Source organism: Oreochromis niloticus, linkage group LG7 (assembly GCF_001858045.2).
Source record: "Oreochromis niloticus isolate F11D_XX linkage group LG7, O_niloticus_UMD_NMBU, whole genome shotgun sequence".
In the NCBI taxonomy this organism is placed as follows: Eukaryota; Metazoa; Chordata; class Actinopteri; order Cichliformes; family Cichlidae; genus Oreochromis; species Oreochromis niloticus.
The window spans coordinates 17769151-17786264 of record NC_031972.2 but is presented as its reverse complement, the minus strand read 5'-3'; the positions used below and the strand labels follow the sequence as shown (position 1 = coordinate 17786264).

Genomic DNA, 17114 nt, shown 5'->3' with positions numbered 1-17114 from the left:
GTGAGAATTTTCTCTACATTTTCTTTATTTTCACCTTAAAATATTGTTTAACTATTATCTATACAGATACTACTTATTATTATTTTTTAATTTCTTAATTTAATTCTTAATTTTATTTCTTAATTATTATTTTTTTGAAGGAATGTAACTATCAGGCATTCAAGCTTGATATTAAAACATAACCAAGCTTTTTTTCTTCCATGTCTCGTGCAGTAAATTATATTTTTAGTTATTTTATCCTTTTTATTTTTATATAAAATGCAGAGTACTGAAAGAAAGAGTTCTTCATTAATCTGACATTATTACAGAACTTAAATATAAACTTTATGTTTTTATTATTATCTGCAAGTAACTGAAAAATCAGACACTGCTGAAAACTACCTCTAATGTTCATGATGTTGATGTGTTTGTTCTCAGGGGCAGCCAAAAAGTTCCCCCCTGTACTCCAGTACACAGGAGACATGTGATGACATCTGCCAGCCCTCTCACTGCTTGATCGGTCTGTCTTACTGCAAGTATCAACGGGAAAAAGGATACGTTACAGCAACACCGATCCATTAGAATAGAATAGAATAGAATAGAATAGAATAGAATAGAATAGAATTCAACTTTATTCTCATTGCACATGTCACAGGTACAGGGCAACGAAATGCAGTATAATTAAAACTTTATGAGCAAGTATATTAGACTTTGTAAATTAAGGCTTTGGTAGTTAGATCCAGAAAATAAACATAAAATGATAAATCTGTGTATAAAATGCAAAACTACAAATAAGTATATAACCTGGTAATACAGGAGAAGGTGGTCTGTAGCTCCACGGTGTTGTGGCTAATGCTCCATAGCTGTACCACTTTGTCCTGAGAACATGTAGCCAACAAACTCTGCTCACTGCTCCAGGAACAGCTGGCCACCTAAACAGAAGAGAAACAGTGAAAACGTACTTTTAATTTACATTCACTCATCCATCCATCTTCTTAACTGATTATCTAATTCAGGGCCACAAGAGGATCGACTCTATCCCTGCTATCATAGGACGAGAGGCAGGTTCATCACAGGGTTATCACACAGAGACAGAATTACTAATCAACCACTGAGCATGTCTTTAATGTGGGTACCTGGAAGTGAACCCACACAGGCAGAGGGAGAACATGCCAACTCATTTTACTATATACTTCACATTTACATGAGAAATGCAAGATCCCAAGCAGTATAAACTAGTGTAAAGTCATAGTTACAGCTGTGAGTGTAATCATTTATATTCTAAGTGGTGTTTTTTTTAGCAGCAGGCCTATGGTAATGGAGAAGATTAAAACTCAATCTTTCCAGCAAAACAAACTACAAAACACATCTTACACAACACACAAAAAAACAACAACAAAAAAAGGATGCGCATATGACTCACCTTGTTATAATGTCCTTCCAGTCTCTTAAGAGGGCATTTCCGCAGGTCACCAGCCAGGTCGCTGTATGTTTGAGGTCGATGAGAACTGTCCCTTCCTGTGGCAGCCAAAGCCTGCACCAGCTGTTGTGCTGCCCACTGGCGGTGTTTACTGGTTAGCCGAGCAGAGAGGACACATGCTGCCAATGCATTTGCCAGCTCCAGAGGGCCAACTTTGGCACTGAGGTGTGGCAGAGAGGAGGGAGTCAAAGAGGAAGAGCCCCCTTGGTTTCCTGCATCTGAGCCAGAGGAGAGCTACTTTAGTAACAGCGCATTAAATCATTACACGCAGTGCATCAAGTATAACAAACAGTCTCTCTCTCACCATTAGTCTCGTGTTCAGCTTTGTCTGGGGTGTAACAGTGATGGCTCTTTTCAGTTAGCAGGGACACCAGACTTTGTGTGACCAGGAACGTTGGCGGCGTCTGGTCATGATAGTCCCTCTGCTGCTGGGCTCCCGGGTTTGCAGCTGTTAAGCTGGCATTCAGGCATGCTCTTTGTTGTGGGTCACTGATGGCTCCAATATTAACCCCTGTAGCTGCTGCCATCAGGTCCTAACAGAAATAACATTAAACACATGTTCACGTTTTTAGAATTTCTTTAAGCTCAGGCAAACCATATTAATAAATAAATACTATTTTGATTTTTGTGCTCAGTCAAACAACAGAGTAAAGTGTTGTAGTTATGAAATTAAAAATTAGGATTAAGTTTATTTGTATTTGTTCTTTGGTGTTTTCCAGTGACTCATCCAAAATAGAGCGGTCAACTGGGAAACTAATTTTTTACTTTCCTCTTATAACTTGAGTTATCTTTATCTGTAGATCACACTCAGGTAGATCATAAATAAAGATTTAAAGAGGACATCCTTTACTGGATGCCCATGGAGGCTATAATTACTTAAACCTTCAACACACCAAAATTGCACATGAGACTGAACTGAACCTGATTTTACACAAGATCACATGACATTATCAAGCTTTTAGAAATCAAAACCTGAATTATCTATAATCAGCAGACTGACGGGAGAAAACTAACCTGAGTGCATATCTCCACCAGCTCTCTGTAAGCAGTAGGACTGTGGGACACCACGCTGCCAATGGCTGAGGTAAGAAAAGTGAGGCAGGTGGAGTTGCTGCCATCTGTCACCAGCCCTCTCATACTGGACCGACCGTCCACACAGGTGTGAGCCCTGCCACCTGCCGCTAAAGTCATCAAACGCACCAGAATACGGATGTCTGCCAGACCCAAGGACTCAAGTCCGTTAGACTGGCTACTCACTGATGCACTGAAGATGACAATAGGAAAGGATTCATGAAACCACTCAGCAAAAGAATAAAATTCAAAAAAGAATACAAAAAATGTTGTCGATTATACAGTCATACTAACCTTGAGGCAGTCTGGGACAGCGCTCTCATCACGATGCTGTAAGCAAGCAGAATCTGGGCTGTGGATGTGACTCTCCTTAATGCTTTCAGTCTATCATGAGAGTCCCTCAGTGATACTGCCTGCTGTCCAAGGCTCAAAGAGGTCTTCTGCTCGACAAGGGCATTCCCTATTGGGGAAGAAATACGTAAAAACATTTTAATTAAAAGGAAAAAAAATGATTTTGCAAGATATTCACAATCCTAGATCCAATAAGACAGCTGGAAGTACTGTTTGTGTTTCAGATGTCGCGCTATGATAAGTGAGCGATGAATCACCACCCAGCAGTGAATAAAACTAGGTTTTGATCCTGGGGTCTCGCTGCCAACATGCACAGAGGGAATGTGGGCGTGTGTTACAAGTCTAAAAACTTAGCAAACCATTCACCAAAATATAAAAAACAGTGGACAGTAAGCTTCTGAGTATTTATGGCTTGATTCTTTGTGAATGTCTGGCAGTTTATGTACAAATATGCAGACACATTTTTTTTTATCATTTTGTTTTTCAGTTCTGTACCTGTACCTGTTAAAAGACATCATTTTATGCATCGAGGTTCTGTAATTCTGTTTTAACTACAAAAACTACAGCACTTGGTTCTTTGTATAACAAAACAAAATGAAAAAATACCTTTGGGAACTGGTGCTCTTGGAGGAAAAGCTGAACTGTAAACTAGCGCTCCAAGTGGATCTGGCTCTGTAAAGGCAATGGGGTCTGGCACCAGCTTCTTCTCAGTCAAACCGAGTGGTCTGAGCAGGAGCCCAAAATCTTCCAGACCTGTCAGTTTCTCTGTGTCATACTCATCTTGGTGGCTCATCTCCCAGTCATCTACACAAGCAGAAGGACCATTCATATTGTATATTCACTATAAAGTCAAAGATAATTGTTCTGTTGTACCTCACGTTAGATAAAAAATACCTTCCATACCATCAGATGTGCTGTCCATCTGGCCAATTAAATCTGATGTCAGGCCTTTAATCCTTTAAAAGTAGGACACAACAATGATGAAAAGTGAGAAAAGGAGAAAATCCAAAAGGTTTTCTTCCTTACATTACATGTGGAGCATGTTGCATGAGTCTACCATTTCCCATCTGTACAATATCTCCTGTACCTTTCATATTTGGAGTTTGGATTGCTTGCATTTGCAGCCAGGTACTTTTCCCTGCAGGTGCTGCAGAGGAGGTAGAAGGGGAAGTTGGAGCCACATTCCCCTTTGAACCAAACATCCACGTAGGCCCCAGTGCTGTCATAGCCCTTACGTGCAGCACTCTGCCCACAGCCTGGGTGTCGCCGCTTTATGTGATTGTTGAACTGCAAGGTGAGGGTGTTGCACAGCTCACATTTAACCATCTGACTGTGTTCCTCTCCAGCCTAAAAGGGGGAAAGTAAAATACATGTAAGGACAGTAAGAGAAGAGCCTAAAAAGTTATGCATTAGGGACTTAGAGTGTCAAAAAGCATAAAAGCCAAATCTTTGCTTAACTGGACAAACTTTGGATATCAATTCAGTCACTTATATTGAGATTGAGATAGATTAAAATGACATTTTTTGATGCACATTAAGTGCTTATGTGTCACCTCCACTATCTGGAGTGTGTCTCTCTCCAAGCTGAAGAATGAAGGGGTGAGGAGGTCCTCGTAACTTTCTTCATGGTATGGATCATCCATGTAGCCAAGCTCTGACTCTTCCTCAGCAGAGTAGGGGTGAAACTCTACCTGCTCCGGCCAATCACTGACAGCTGTGTGCTGTTGATACAACTGGGGGAGGGGGCTGGGTGATGGCAAGTCTGAAAATGAAAAATTTCGATAGAATTGAAAATACATTATATTAAAAGGCAATGTTGTCCGCAGCTGATCTTATAGTTCAAATTTTTTGCATTTCATTTGGATTTTTCTCTGTGTCTGACCTGCCCTTCGGAACGAGGTCCTCTGAGTGGGGCCTGAGCGTCGCCGCCGGGCCGGAGGAGGTCTGTTCCTAGTGAGGTGGACATCCAAGAAGTTCTCCCTTTCTATCCAGTCGAGCCCGGGCAACAGGCTGTAAATGAAATAACCAAGGCTGTCAGTGTACTCCTTGAATGTACTGAGTGTATGTTCATTGGATCGCTCACCTTTCAGTGGTGTGACTGGTGGGGCGCTCGGGACACTGAACTGTCTCTGGCCCATCTGGGGACGGAGTCTCAGGAGCCCCCTCTGGTCTTGGTGACTCAGCTACTTGCTGCTCCTCAGTCAGGGGGTGCTCTAGCATCCAGCTGGCCAACACCTCAATGGTTTGTGAGTCCAAGTCACCTGCTACATCTGCGGGAACCACAGGGAAGTTGAACTGTCAGTTCAAAGGGAAAAGATGCATCACAGAGTGCTGCATTGCTAATTCATGTCAGACATCACCATGTGACCGCTACTGTTTATAGTCTGAGATCACCAGGCACATCTGACAAATACAGGTGTGACAAAAGAGCGAAATCTGTGATATAAAGGGTGAAGGTCTAAAATTTTGATTAAAAAAAAAGGTGGTGCCAAAAATGTGACAATATTTGCATACTTTAAGTTGCTTACATGCTCATAATGTATGTGTATGTGTACCATATGAGAACAAAATATTGTGAATTGGTCCATTTTTAACAATGCAAATCTTCTGTGAAGATGAGGTTTTTATGAAATACTGCAAAGTAAAGAAAGTGAACTGTGCAAAAACTTTTCCACAAGTGGTGAAGAGAATCTGAAACCCATCAGTAAATAGTAATGCCAAGGTGGGGAGCCACTGAGGTGCGGATTGTTCACAAAAACCCAGTTCAAAAACTGGAAAGTCTCAGTTGATGTCCACCAATGAACAGCAACACAAAAATCCCAAAACTAGAAAACTGAGCTTCTTATCAAAGAAAATGCATTTTCTCAATCAAAACGACAACACTTATCCTATTTCAGATACTACAGGAAGGTTGAAACACGCAGTAAAAGGACAGATATTAAGAAGATAAAGCACATGAAGCAAAAATGTTGTGGCATCAGACACACTACACAAAGCAGTACCTGCTGCCTCCATGGCCCAGTAGATATGTCTCATAGAGAATCCCATTTCTAGCAACCGACTGGTGACAAACATTTGTGTCCGTTCTGGTGATTGAGGAGATAAGAAAAAGTGCACAAAAGAACAGAAAACAAAAACAAGCCCACAGCTCCATTTCGGGAAGTAAATGTGTAATTTAGCAATTGTTTTTATTTATTTATGCTGCCTATTACAAGTTTAGATTATGAAAGGCCTCCTCATCTTATGTAAAGAACTCCACTTTCTTGCAGGCTTGTAGATAATAAATTATTAAAGTTGCAAATCAACTAGCCCTTTAATCCCACTCTATCCCATGATATGAAACACAGAGGAGACCTTTAGTCTAAAGGACCTAACTCAGAATGCCACCAACATAAATGACAATGAAAAACAAAGGTGCCATTCAAGCATGTGAGTGCATGCATGCATTTGATACTATTAATATCTGACTAACAGCAGAGCAAAACACATGCTGTTTTGAGCAGCAAGTCTGCTGTGACCAAAGGCTAAACATTTATAACCATGCATAAGACAGACGATTCCAACTTAGTTACTACTCATCTACTGTGTTCCTTTAAATAAACTTCAGGGCATTATTAACCTAATTATCACATGATAGTTATAGTATGAGGTCATCAGAGGGAAAACTGAGACACTAAGACATTTTCTTTTACACACTCCATTATTGCTCAGAATCCTTAAAATCAGATATTTTTCTTAAATTAGATGACTTTTTTTTCTCGTGGGTTTTTTCTCCCCACCATTGACTCTGTGCTCATTCTTACCCAGGCTGCTTCTGGCCTGTGTGCTGCAGGGACCGGGCTCCATGAAGCTAGTCTGCTGTTCTGTGAAGGCATCACAAGAAGCAGAGCTGGCAAGGCTGAAGCAAGGGTGCAACACAGGGGGAGTGCTAACCAGTCCCGTAAGCGTAGGGAACCGAGTTAGCACCATGTGCCTAGAGGAAGTGAGGATACAGCATGTAGAGTAATGACAAAGCAGAAGCAGCGCTGCACCAGTAGGGTTACATTTTCAATAGACATTTAACATATTAAGTAAATGAAAGGATCAGTTGAGCTTTATTCATTCTGATTCACTGCTACATATATGAAAGTCACAGTAAAACTAATTATGTATTCATCTATATTAACCTATATCATTCTGAAGTCTTTGGTCAAAATCTTCTCCTTCTTCTTGTTAAAACAAGCAGAAGTGAGGGCTTTAAAAGTTATCTGCAGTTTTAACACACGTGACTAGAGCTGTGTTTCTGTTTGCCTCTTGAAAGCAGACGTAACACTGACACTACGGTCAGCTGGTTGAGTTAGAAGAAGAACAAGCAGGCAGAGCTGCAGCCTTGGTTAAAGAGAGTGCAGGCAAAATCTCTCACTCATTTTTCCATATACATCCTAACTCACCCATTCCCTGGACTTCAGAATAGCTGTTGCTGCCAAAAGACACAGGTCTGCAGCAATCAGCAACAACATGAGGACTGACAATAAGACTAATTATTGTGATATTTGTCAGAGAAGTTAACAGACTTGGTGTTTCATGTGGATTACACAATCACTTTAAATCAAGTTAAAATAACATATTTGTCACAATTTATACTCACTGGAGGAGGCTGATGGGAAGGAAAGGGTTGAAATTATCGAGGCTGTCAGCCTGAAGATTTATTGGGAGAGAGGATGCCAAATCAGTGTTAGAGGATGAGGCAGAGGCTCTGTTTGACTGGCCAAAGACGGCAGTGCCTTCGGAGCCCACGCTGTACAAGGACACAGAGCTTGAGGACTTGGAGATGGGCTGAGAAGACAAGTGGTGGCCTGATTCTGCAGGAAAAGACACCGTGAAGGTTTTATGACTCCAAGTTTCTTACTATACAAATTTTTCTATTTATTTATTTTTTTAAATTAGTGGCAACAAGCACAGGTAAACTTCAAGTCTAACAGTAGAACCAGGTCAAGTTCATCATAAGAAAAATTCAAAGTTAAGATGCAAATATATTAGGTTTGAATAGTGATCATTAACATACTGCAATAGTTTTTTACCTTGTAGCTATAGTCTGTTTAACCTAGTAACTATGGTCTTTTATTAAGACTTAATGATTAAATATTTATAGCATGTAGGTTTTGCATTCTATATTTTCTATGAAGTGTTTTCTGTCTGTTTTCTGTCTGGTGAATAAACACTGACATACCTTTGCTCTCTTTGTCCTCCTGCAGTCCTTTAACAGCTCCTTTGTATATCATGACTTGAACTCTCTCCAAATCAGCAAGAGACACAGTCTGTTTGATGGGACAGTGTCTGACTGCCCACTTCACCATGCTCTGCACCACATACTGCAGCACCGATCTCAGCTCAGCACTTTCATCCCACTGTTTACTGCCGGCTTTAGCTTGGTCACAGTTTGGACTGGATAGGGAACTCCCCGAGGAGTTGGGGGGCTCGTGTTTTGGCACTAGAAGCAGATCTGACAGTTTCTCACAGCTGAAAATGACAGTCAGGGATTTCAAACCTCCAGTGAGAAGGTATGACACTCTGAGTGCCCTAAGTTCAAGTGCAAAGGCATCTGTTTTGGAAGTCTGGAATGCCTGCAGAGGCTGAGCTTGAGAGGTCAACTCCTGCAGGTCAGCGATCTTTGCTGCATCTTTGGTTGAGGATGGTGACGAGACACTCTCATCTTTCTGCTCCTTTTTCCTTTCATTTTCTGTCAGCCACGTGACATCATCTTGCATGTCTTTATCCAGGTATTCTTTGATGTTCTCCCCAGAGTACTTCCTTCTCGGGGGCACGTGAGCACCTAGCCAACCCTGTTCCTCCAGCAGCCCCATCAAATAAATCAGATCTAACAACACGGTTGGTTTGAGGCCTCCCAGGCGGGTGACATCGCAGCAGGATATGTCACAGGGATCCAGTGAGATGATCGGCGTGTCGCTGGGTGACCAAGAATTCATGGAGCTTAGTTATTGGGAAGGATGGGAAGAACCCACAGATACAGCATGGAGTGATACCAGGACGGATTCAACAGGGATTAATGGATTTAAGAATGAAGAGGAAGAAGCAAGAAAAAAAGTAAGATCAGAGGGCTAAATGATGAAAATAAAGTAAAAATGTTAGACAGACTGTAGAGAGAGTGAAAAACAAACTAACAGAAAGGGAAAGAGTAGAATCATACACATGCTGAAAGGACCAAGACAAGAAAATATAAGAATCATTTCATGGAGGTTAATGAGAATCGTCATTTACGAAAAAGAAATAAATTCATCAGAAGTAAGTGGGAATATGATCGCATTTTGTAATACCTGACAGAGAGGTCTGCTTCTTCCCACTGTAGCTTGGCGAGAGAGCTTCCTTCCTTCAGAACGCCGAGAAGAATAGCTCGACGCCCGCTGGGCTTGTGCAGGCAGAGACCTCCAGCGCGGAGACCACCATCGACTCCTCCAATCAGAGCAAATACCGGCCACACTTCAGTGCAAAGAGCAGCCAGCTTGGCCTCAGACAGTAACCGACAGTGTGACAGCACGTCCTTTGTGTGATCACCAGTCAGGTCCTTGTCGTTCTCTTCCTTCTCATTGTGTGATGCACTGAGGCCTGCAGGGGAACATAAGACACTGACAGTAAAACAAAGCGTAACATCCATTTGGCAAACAAGTGCCACACACTCCTGGTATCCCACTGCAAGTAGATCACGAAACCTTAAACCTAAATAAAATCCTAAACAAGTGAAAATGGACTTCAAGTGAATTTTGATAATAAGGACAACAAAATTACAAATAAAGCATAAACATAATTATTTCGAAATAAATAAATAGACCAGTGTGGGGAAAGCAGCTTGTTTAAAGATTAATTAATACTGCAGTTGGTGCACATCACTACATTTGTATACAGATTCAAAAACAATTACAGTGGTCCCTCGCTATAACGCGGTTCACCTTTCGCGGCCTCGCTGTTTCGTGGATTTTTTTGTATAGACTTTTCCATGGTTTTTTTTTTGTTTATTTGTTGTTGTTTTTTTTACAGCACATTGGTTCTGCTTCCTGATTGGCTGTAGACCACTGTCAATCAATCTCTGTGTTTCTTGTACAGTACAGAATGCATTCAGCTTGTCAAATTTACAATTTACAATCTTCGATCGCTAGCAGTGTGACTTTGAAGTGCTGTACTGTATGTTTGTAAGTTTTCTACCCAACAAACACAACAATGTAGACGAAATGTTTTGCACCGTCAAAGGCACCTGCAGGTTCCTTTGGTTTCATTCTATAATACTGGACTTATCTTCCTACGGTTTGAACTTTGAGAGTGTTTAAACAAGAGAGAAAAGTGTGAAAATGTTCATGCCTGTCTGAGAAAAGTGTATAAAGTGTGTAGTGAGGGGTATTACAGCCTTAAAACATCTATAATAATTGTAAAAAATAAAGTTGGCTACTTCGTGGATTTCACCTATCGCGGGTTATTTTTGGAACATAACTCCTGCGATAAGGGACCACTGTAATATCTGAATTAATGCCTATCAGTCTTTCTCCTTACAGATAAATACAGACAGGTGAATAGAGAGTTTTCTATACTAGCAAAGTGTTACTTAACTTTTTAAAGAAAACTTAAGTTAGGTGTGTTTAGAAGTGAGCAAGTTAAACGTGACCATTGGGGACGCTGTCTAAATGACCTAAATGTCAGGTAAATGACCTGTACTGAAGTTTCCTGAGTTATCCTCTCTCAGCAGGGGACCAATGAGCTCCAGGTGGGTATGAATATACTGGTTTATGTGTGGGGACCACTGGTCACACTGGTGGAGCCGACGCAGCAGCTGCACTGTTGACTCGAGTAGCACAGTAGCCCGGGGGCTGCAGAGAGGGTCTCCAGGAAGCAGACTGCTGGGCATGCCTCTCATCTGGAGATCACTCAGAGCCACCTGTGACGAGTACAGAATTTCATGTGTTTGGGGGGTTTTGCAGTAAAAAATATTTTTGAAACATATAGTGCAGTATGTGAAACACCACAAGTTTTTTCCATGTATAGCCCAGTGCAGCAATTATCCAGTAATTTGATGTTAGGTCACTGCACTGTATGTGTAGCTGCTTGTGTTTCCAGATATTTAACGTTACCCATGCATATTATAAATCCGATTCAAATAAGTAATAAATCTAATAAATCTGTGCAGTACACCGAGTACCTTCTCTCCAGGGTTACTGCTGTAGAATAAGACACAAGGATACAGTTCATTAGCGACCACACTTTCAAATGCCAACTTTGGTTCCTAAAAGAAAAAGAAAACAGGCAGACAAAGATTAAACAAGAGCACAGCACTCAATCTGAGGAATACTGATGGTAACTATTTGACCAAACCTTGTCATTCTTAGCAAATGATACAGTATGAGCCTCCATGTCCAGGATGCAGGTGATGGTGTCACCCTGTGTAAAGGAGGGAAGTGTGCGCACCAGTTCCCCTCCATGGTAAAGGTTGCCACTATAAGCACGATACAGCCACATGTCTGTAGTTGTATGGTGGTTGTGATCTCTAACTGGCCAGCGAGAAACACCAATACACGTTCCCTCGTTGCCTCTATTCTCTTTGGTAATGTAGAACTGTGGAGAGAAGCGGCATAATGTGGTAAATTCTCATTTGTAAACTATAATTAATATTTAATATAACAAACTTTGAACTGTGTAATTGTGGTCCATGTACAGAGTAAACTAGTACTCACTTTCCATATAAAACAGCCTGAGGTAATGGCAGTGGTTGCCAAACCGTAGCCTTTCCCTCCAGAACCATGTGAGAGGATGTTCCCGCTCTCCAGAGAACAGCACATTAGTTTGTGTGGGTCAAAGGAAAAATCTCCAATGGGAATACATTCATCATAGCTGCCAGGATTCTACGAAACAATGGATTTGATACATAATTAAACATCTGATAAAATATTAAACATGTATTTTATGTATTAAACACGTTTATATTTACTACTAAATGAATAGTGTATGTATAATTTATATATTAATTTTGTTTTCTTTGTTCTTTTTAATTGCGCATACAGAAGTTTGTTGTGCAGTAAAAAAAAAAAAAAAAAATCATTTCGGGATCAACTTGAAATACAGGCAGAAGTGAAATGTAAAAGTAAGATCAGAGGTCAAATCTTTATGTTGTGGTGCAAACTACAATGTGGTATTTGGAAACCACATACACCAGTATCATTTCCTAAACATTGCCAGTACAAAGAGAGGCAGTAAAATCTGATAAAAAAAAAAAAGATAGCCCTTGAAGAAGAGGTCAGAGGTCCAAATTAACGTTTATATATAACGTTATATAGCATACATATAGCATTATTATAACTTTGACCTTCAGATCAAGCCATTGACATTAACAAGGAGAGGTCAGAAGTCAAATGTGACATGATATTTTAAATCTTTAAACAGTACTTTCTGTATTTCGACGATACACATCACACTTGGAAGAATGGAAGTTTTAAGGCTTTTTTAAAAATATTTCTACCAATAAATCGTTAAGTTGACCTTGACGACCTTGGTGGATAGAGGTGAAGTTTTAATGGACTGTTAACATGACCCCTCTACACCCCTGCAGCTTTATCAGAATGAATTCCAAACTTTTCGAGCTACTGTGTCCATAGAGTGACACGCACAGGCGCAAACACTACTAAAAACATAACCTTCTCTGCAAAAGTAATCTTAAGCAAATATTGCAATATAATGTGTGTCAATGAAAAGATGTTAATGATGAAGTGTTTCTGTAGCATACAGAGGGTGGTAACTGCTGTGGACAACACACTAAGACAAATTAGAAATCACACATTAATTCTAAAAGAAAAAAAAGAAAATTTTGAAAAAAAAAACAAACTAGAAATGCATGACTGAAAGTTAAACTTAAATTAAACAAAGACAGGAAAATCCCATTTTCACATGAAATAATAAATATAATAATAAAACATTATAGAGTTTAGCTTTATTTGAATTATTAATATTCATTTCACATTCCTGATGTAATAGTTTTGATAATTAATCATACGTGTACATTTCTATCCTCTGACACTTTTCATCTCAGTCAACCACAGAGAACAGGCCCATCTGTTCCATCGAGCGGCCCCACTGTTTTCAGTTTCATTACTGCCAGGAAAGCATTTCATTTTGCCGTAAACAGCATTTCCTCTTGGATTACTGCTATCCTTGGCTATTTTAAACAGAGAAAAAGTGAAGGCACTTTTTGACATTTTTATGTGGCTTTTGTTTGGCTGGATGAAAAATTTAATAGACTGCAAAAATACTCAAATGTCATCTAATGTTTTAAATACAAAGAGGAGGATTATTTATGCAACAGACATGATTTCTTTTCTGCAAATCAAGACAGTATAAAACACGAGCAAATAAAAACACACAAGTTTAAGGGTGTGTAGTATTATTTTGTGTAACCGTTTCTCTCAAAAGGTTATCAGTCTACAGTGCAGGGAAAGCACAGTTAAAAAACAAAAAATGACTCCTATCACTTCAGATCACAGTAAAAACACAAATAATAAAACATAAGTGAGACATATAGAGAAGTGCACATGCTTAAGATGAGCCGATAAGATGCTGTAGCTTTATTAATATGTAACTCAGTACATGGTGTTCATAATGTCTTACCCCTGTGTCTTTTTCAGGCATTTCTTCATGGTTGCTCTGACTTAGAGGCTCCTCCCACATATAAACAGACAAGAGCTGAAAGAGTTGTTTAACAATCTACAAGAAAACAGGGAAAAATACAAGTGGGTAATCCTGCATTCATCACCTTTAACATGTCATGCCAACTTGGTACTGTTCAGAACACTCAAGTATTCTTGACCTATTTTGTTCAATTGTTGCATTTACTACATTTACATGTTTACATCATACCTGTTCAATGTGAACGGGCTCAGAACAAGCAGGTAACAGTCGTTCTAAAACGTGGAAGGTCAGAAGCTTAGTGCGGAGGTTCTGGAAGCGTGGAGATCCTGAAGAGCAGAGTTTTGTGATATTAATTTTAAAAGCAAAGTTCAGTCTTAACAGTATTAACACAGATTCTTTTTGTTTTTTGTTTTTTTAAAAAAAAAAATTGCCTTACCTAAAGAGCACTTGTGTGAAATAATGGCCATGAGTGGATCGATCCATCTTATAAATGTAGAAAGTCTTTTCATTACTCTTAATGACAGTACACGCCTCAGAAACACCAAGAAATCCGCAATCTGGGATTCAACCACTTTGCTGTTTTCTGCTCCTAAAACAACATAAAGAGAAGGAAGAACATGCTCAGAGGGGTGACTTGATTTAATGGCTTTACAAATGCCATATCCGCCCTTCATTATTTCTAAATTTGCCCGACCAACTAGATTTGTGTAGGAGTCCACATCAGTTTTCCCGGCTGTTCCCATCTCTGCTATCTGTTGCTGGTGGAAATTGTACAAGATGTTCTGGAGCTGCTCACACATCACCTCCATAAGTGCCTGGGATACATCAATAGGCAGCAAATCCTCACACGAGCTGTAAGCACAGGTTAAATTGTTATGCAAATTTTAAACAAGGGTAAAGAAAATAAAATAAGTAGTAATCTTGTATACTTTCTTTCTTTCTTTATTTTTTATTAACCTCTTCATTCTCACCTTGCAGCTACAGTCAATATCTGAAGCAGGCGGGCACAAGCGAGCCTCACGGCTCCACCTAATAGCATAGATCCAGACGCTGTGGCTGCAAACCAGCCCTGGTTGATCAGCACACAGCTGTTGTTGGTCAGCGTGGAAAGAATTTCCAGGATGCCACATTTGATGACTAGCACCAGATCCACAGGCTGGTAACAGAAATTCAGTGCAAACATTGTGGCAAGAAGAAGGTGCTGGCAAGAACCTGAGTGTGACAGGGACAATATGTTAAATATAACTATCAAATATATACTAAAACCTAAACACTGCAACACTGTGTAAGAAGAAACCTACCTGGATGTTTTCTTTCAAACAGGACTCTCTGTTTAAGAACACGCACCACCTGCTGGTAGAAGGTGTGGGCTGCAGACTGTAACTCTCTCTGTGTATCCAAAGAAGCTGAATGTGTGCCACACTGCATTGAGAAAAGAGGGAAAAAAGAGCAAAATGAAGCATGGCTACAATTTTCAGTGTCTCCATCTGGATTAGCAAGCATATTCATTACTTCTAAACGTCTAAGATGTACCATGTAGTGCTGGGTCTCATAATTAGCAGTGTGGGAGCCAATGATTTGTGTTCCTAAGGCAAAGCATCCAGACAGGAACTGTAGCTGCACAGAATGCAACAAAGCAGGAAACTGGTAGGATGCTGTGGATTCACAGCTCTTTTCTTCCATCTTAGACAGGAAGGCTGACATCTGACACAAGGCCTCCAGCCGCATCTGATCAAAACAGACAGAGTTTGTAGATCATAAGAGAGACTTTTAAGTTCCTTACAGAACACCATTTTGGGCCCACAACAAACAGCATTAATTAATAACTTGTCTTATAAAGTAAAATTTGAATTACCTCAGCCCGCTGTTGCTGCTGCAGAATGGCAAAAGTAATAGACTTTGGATCTGCCAGACTACAACTCTGACCAGGGGAAAAAACCACTGAGCAGGGTGATAAATGGGCCAGGTTTCCACAGACAAAGTGAAACACCTGGTTAAGAATAGGCAAAGTGTTGTTGCTGTAGTGGGACATGGTGGTGGATGGGCTGATGCACTGTCGCAGGCGATCCCAAGCATCTTTCATTATCCCCAAAGAACACAGAGGTAAACCTAGAGCAAAGAGAGGGTTTTGTATGAAGGACTATAAAACATCTCATTTATATTAATTCTCTTAACATCTTTCTCTGGATATTATCTTGACTTGACAGGCAACAAACTATTACATTTTTCAATATTATTAGAATATGCAGAACAGTTAAGACAGTCAGGCTGTCATAATGATCAAAAGGTTTTCCCTAATGTCCTAATGTCAAAAGGTTTGCAGCCCACCTGCCCAGGGCGCCCACCGCGATTACCAAAAAAGAAAATACTCCACTCAACTTCGGTCTTCTAAACATTGGTTCATTGACAAATAAGGGACCTCTCATCTAAGACCTCCTATCTGACCGTAAGTTTGACTTTTTCTGCTTAACTGAAACCTGGCAACAACCTGATGACTTTTCTCAGCTAAATGAATCTACTCCTCTGGGGTTTGTTTACTTTTCTAAACCCCGCTGCTCAGGTCGTGGGGGTGGTCTCGCGATCTTCTTTCGCCAGCACTTGAAAGTCCTGCCAGTTAATGTTGATACCTTTAGTTCTCTAGAGGTCTTTGCATGTGAGCTGACTGGACCCATTCCCACCATCATAGCTACTGTATACCTGTAGCCCCCCCCAAACCTAACCCTGTCTTCCTCAGTGACTTTGCTAATCTACTAACCCATCTTTCATCTCTCTCCCCAAATGTGATCTTGGTGGGAGATTTCAACATTCACATGGACAATAATGACCTTCTGCTCACCAGAGACTTTTCCTCCTGTCTCGAAGGCTCTGAATTTAAACAATTTATTGACTTTCCCACTCACTCTAAAGGACACACCCTGGACTTGGTCTGCTGTTCTGGTCTTACTCCCTCGAATCTTTCTGCTACTGAAATCCCCATAGCTGACCACTTCCTCCTTTCATTTAACCTCACTCTCTGCTGCTCTTCTACCAAGCCAACCCGTCTCATCTCGTTCCGCAACATCAAGAACATTGATATGGACATTCTCACTACCAGTTTGTACAATGTTCAGATTCCGGACTTCTATTCTACTCCTGATGATTTGTTGTTATATTATAATAATTGTCTACGCACTGTCCTTGATTCTCTGGCTCCTGTAAAAACCCACTCTGTTTCCTTCGCTCGCTCTGCTCCCTGGTTTGCCTCTGACCTCCAGCTAGAGCGTAAATATAAGAAATCTGGTTTAACTGTTGATTCAGAAATCTATAAATACCATGTACTTCAGTATAAAGACTCCAGCAGCAAGGCCAAACAAAGCTTCTACTCTGGTATTATCAGTTCTTATGAGGGTAATGCAAGGACTCTGTTTTCAGTTCTCAACAAACTAATTCAACCCCCCAACGCTTTACCACCACACTTCTATTCCTCTGAAACCTGCAACTCCTTGATGCTGTTCTGGACTACGAAAATCAATAACATCCACCAGCAACTCAGATCAAATGTTGTGTCTACGCCCTTTTCAGAACCTTTTCTCTT

The 17114-nt window shown here is 40.4% G+C and overlaps 1 protein-coding gene across 10 annotated transcripts in view; it reads right to left on the bottom strand.

The window, feature by feature from the left end:
• The window catches only part of LOC102078309 (probable E3 ubiquitin-protein ligase HERC1), a 59402-nt gene that overhangs the window by 8136 nt on the left and 34152 nt on the right, over positions 1–17114 (bottom strand). For 5 of the 10 annotated variants that reach the window (XM_013275191.3, XM_019361005.2, XM_019361004.2 and 2 more), the window contains 29 exons: positions 15396–15649; positions 15074–15268; positions 14842–14962; positions 14512–14752; positions 14235–14392; positions 13977–14129; positions 13769–13866; positions 13520–13615; positions 11596–11763; positions 11237–11476; positions 11064–11147; positions 10577–10802; positions 9196–9484; positions 8091–8851; positions 7509–7722; positions 6685–6854; positions 5884–5967; positions 4965–5151; positions 4764–4891; positions 4435–4643; positions 3969–4228; positions 3785–3837; positions 3488–3685; positions 2825–2990; positions 2474–2723; positions 1764–1992; positions 1403–1677; positions 784–911; positions 382–509 (listed from right to left, as the gene is read on the bottom strand). In XM_013275191.3, coding sequence (XP_013130645.1) covers positions 382–509; positions 784–911; positions 1403–1677; positions 1764–1992; positions 2474–2723; positions 2825–2990; positions 3488–3685; positions 3785–3837; positions 3969–4228; positions 4435–4643; positions 4764–4891; positions 4965–5151; positions 5884–5967; positions 6685–6854; positions 7509–7722; positions 8091–8851; positions 9196–9484; positions 10577–10802; positions 11064–11147; positions 11237–11476; positions 11596–11763; positions 13520–13615; positions 13769–13866; positions 13977–14129; positions 14235–14392; positions 14512–14752; positions 14842–14962; positions 15074–15268; positions 15396–15649 — 5763 coding nt within the window. Of the gene's footprint in view, positions 1–381; positions 510–783; positions 912–1402; positions 1678–1763; positions 1993–2473; positions 2724–2824; positions 2991–3487; positions 3686–3784; positions 3838–3968; positions 4229–4434; positions 4644–4763; positions 4892–4964; positions 5152–5883; positions 5968–6684; positions 6855–7311; positions 7359–7508; positions 7723–8090; positions 8852–9195; positions 9485–10576; positions 10803–11063; positions 11148–11236; positions 11477–11595; positions 11764–13519; positions 13616–13768; positions 13867–13976; positions 14130–14234; positions 14393–14511; positions 14753–14841; positions 14963–15073; positions 15269–15395; positions 15650–17114 lie in introns of all 10 variants that reach the window. The other 5 variants (XM_019361008.2, XM_019361009.2, XM_025909426.1 and 2 more) reach the window with 5 other exon arrangements.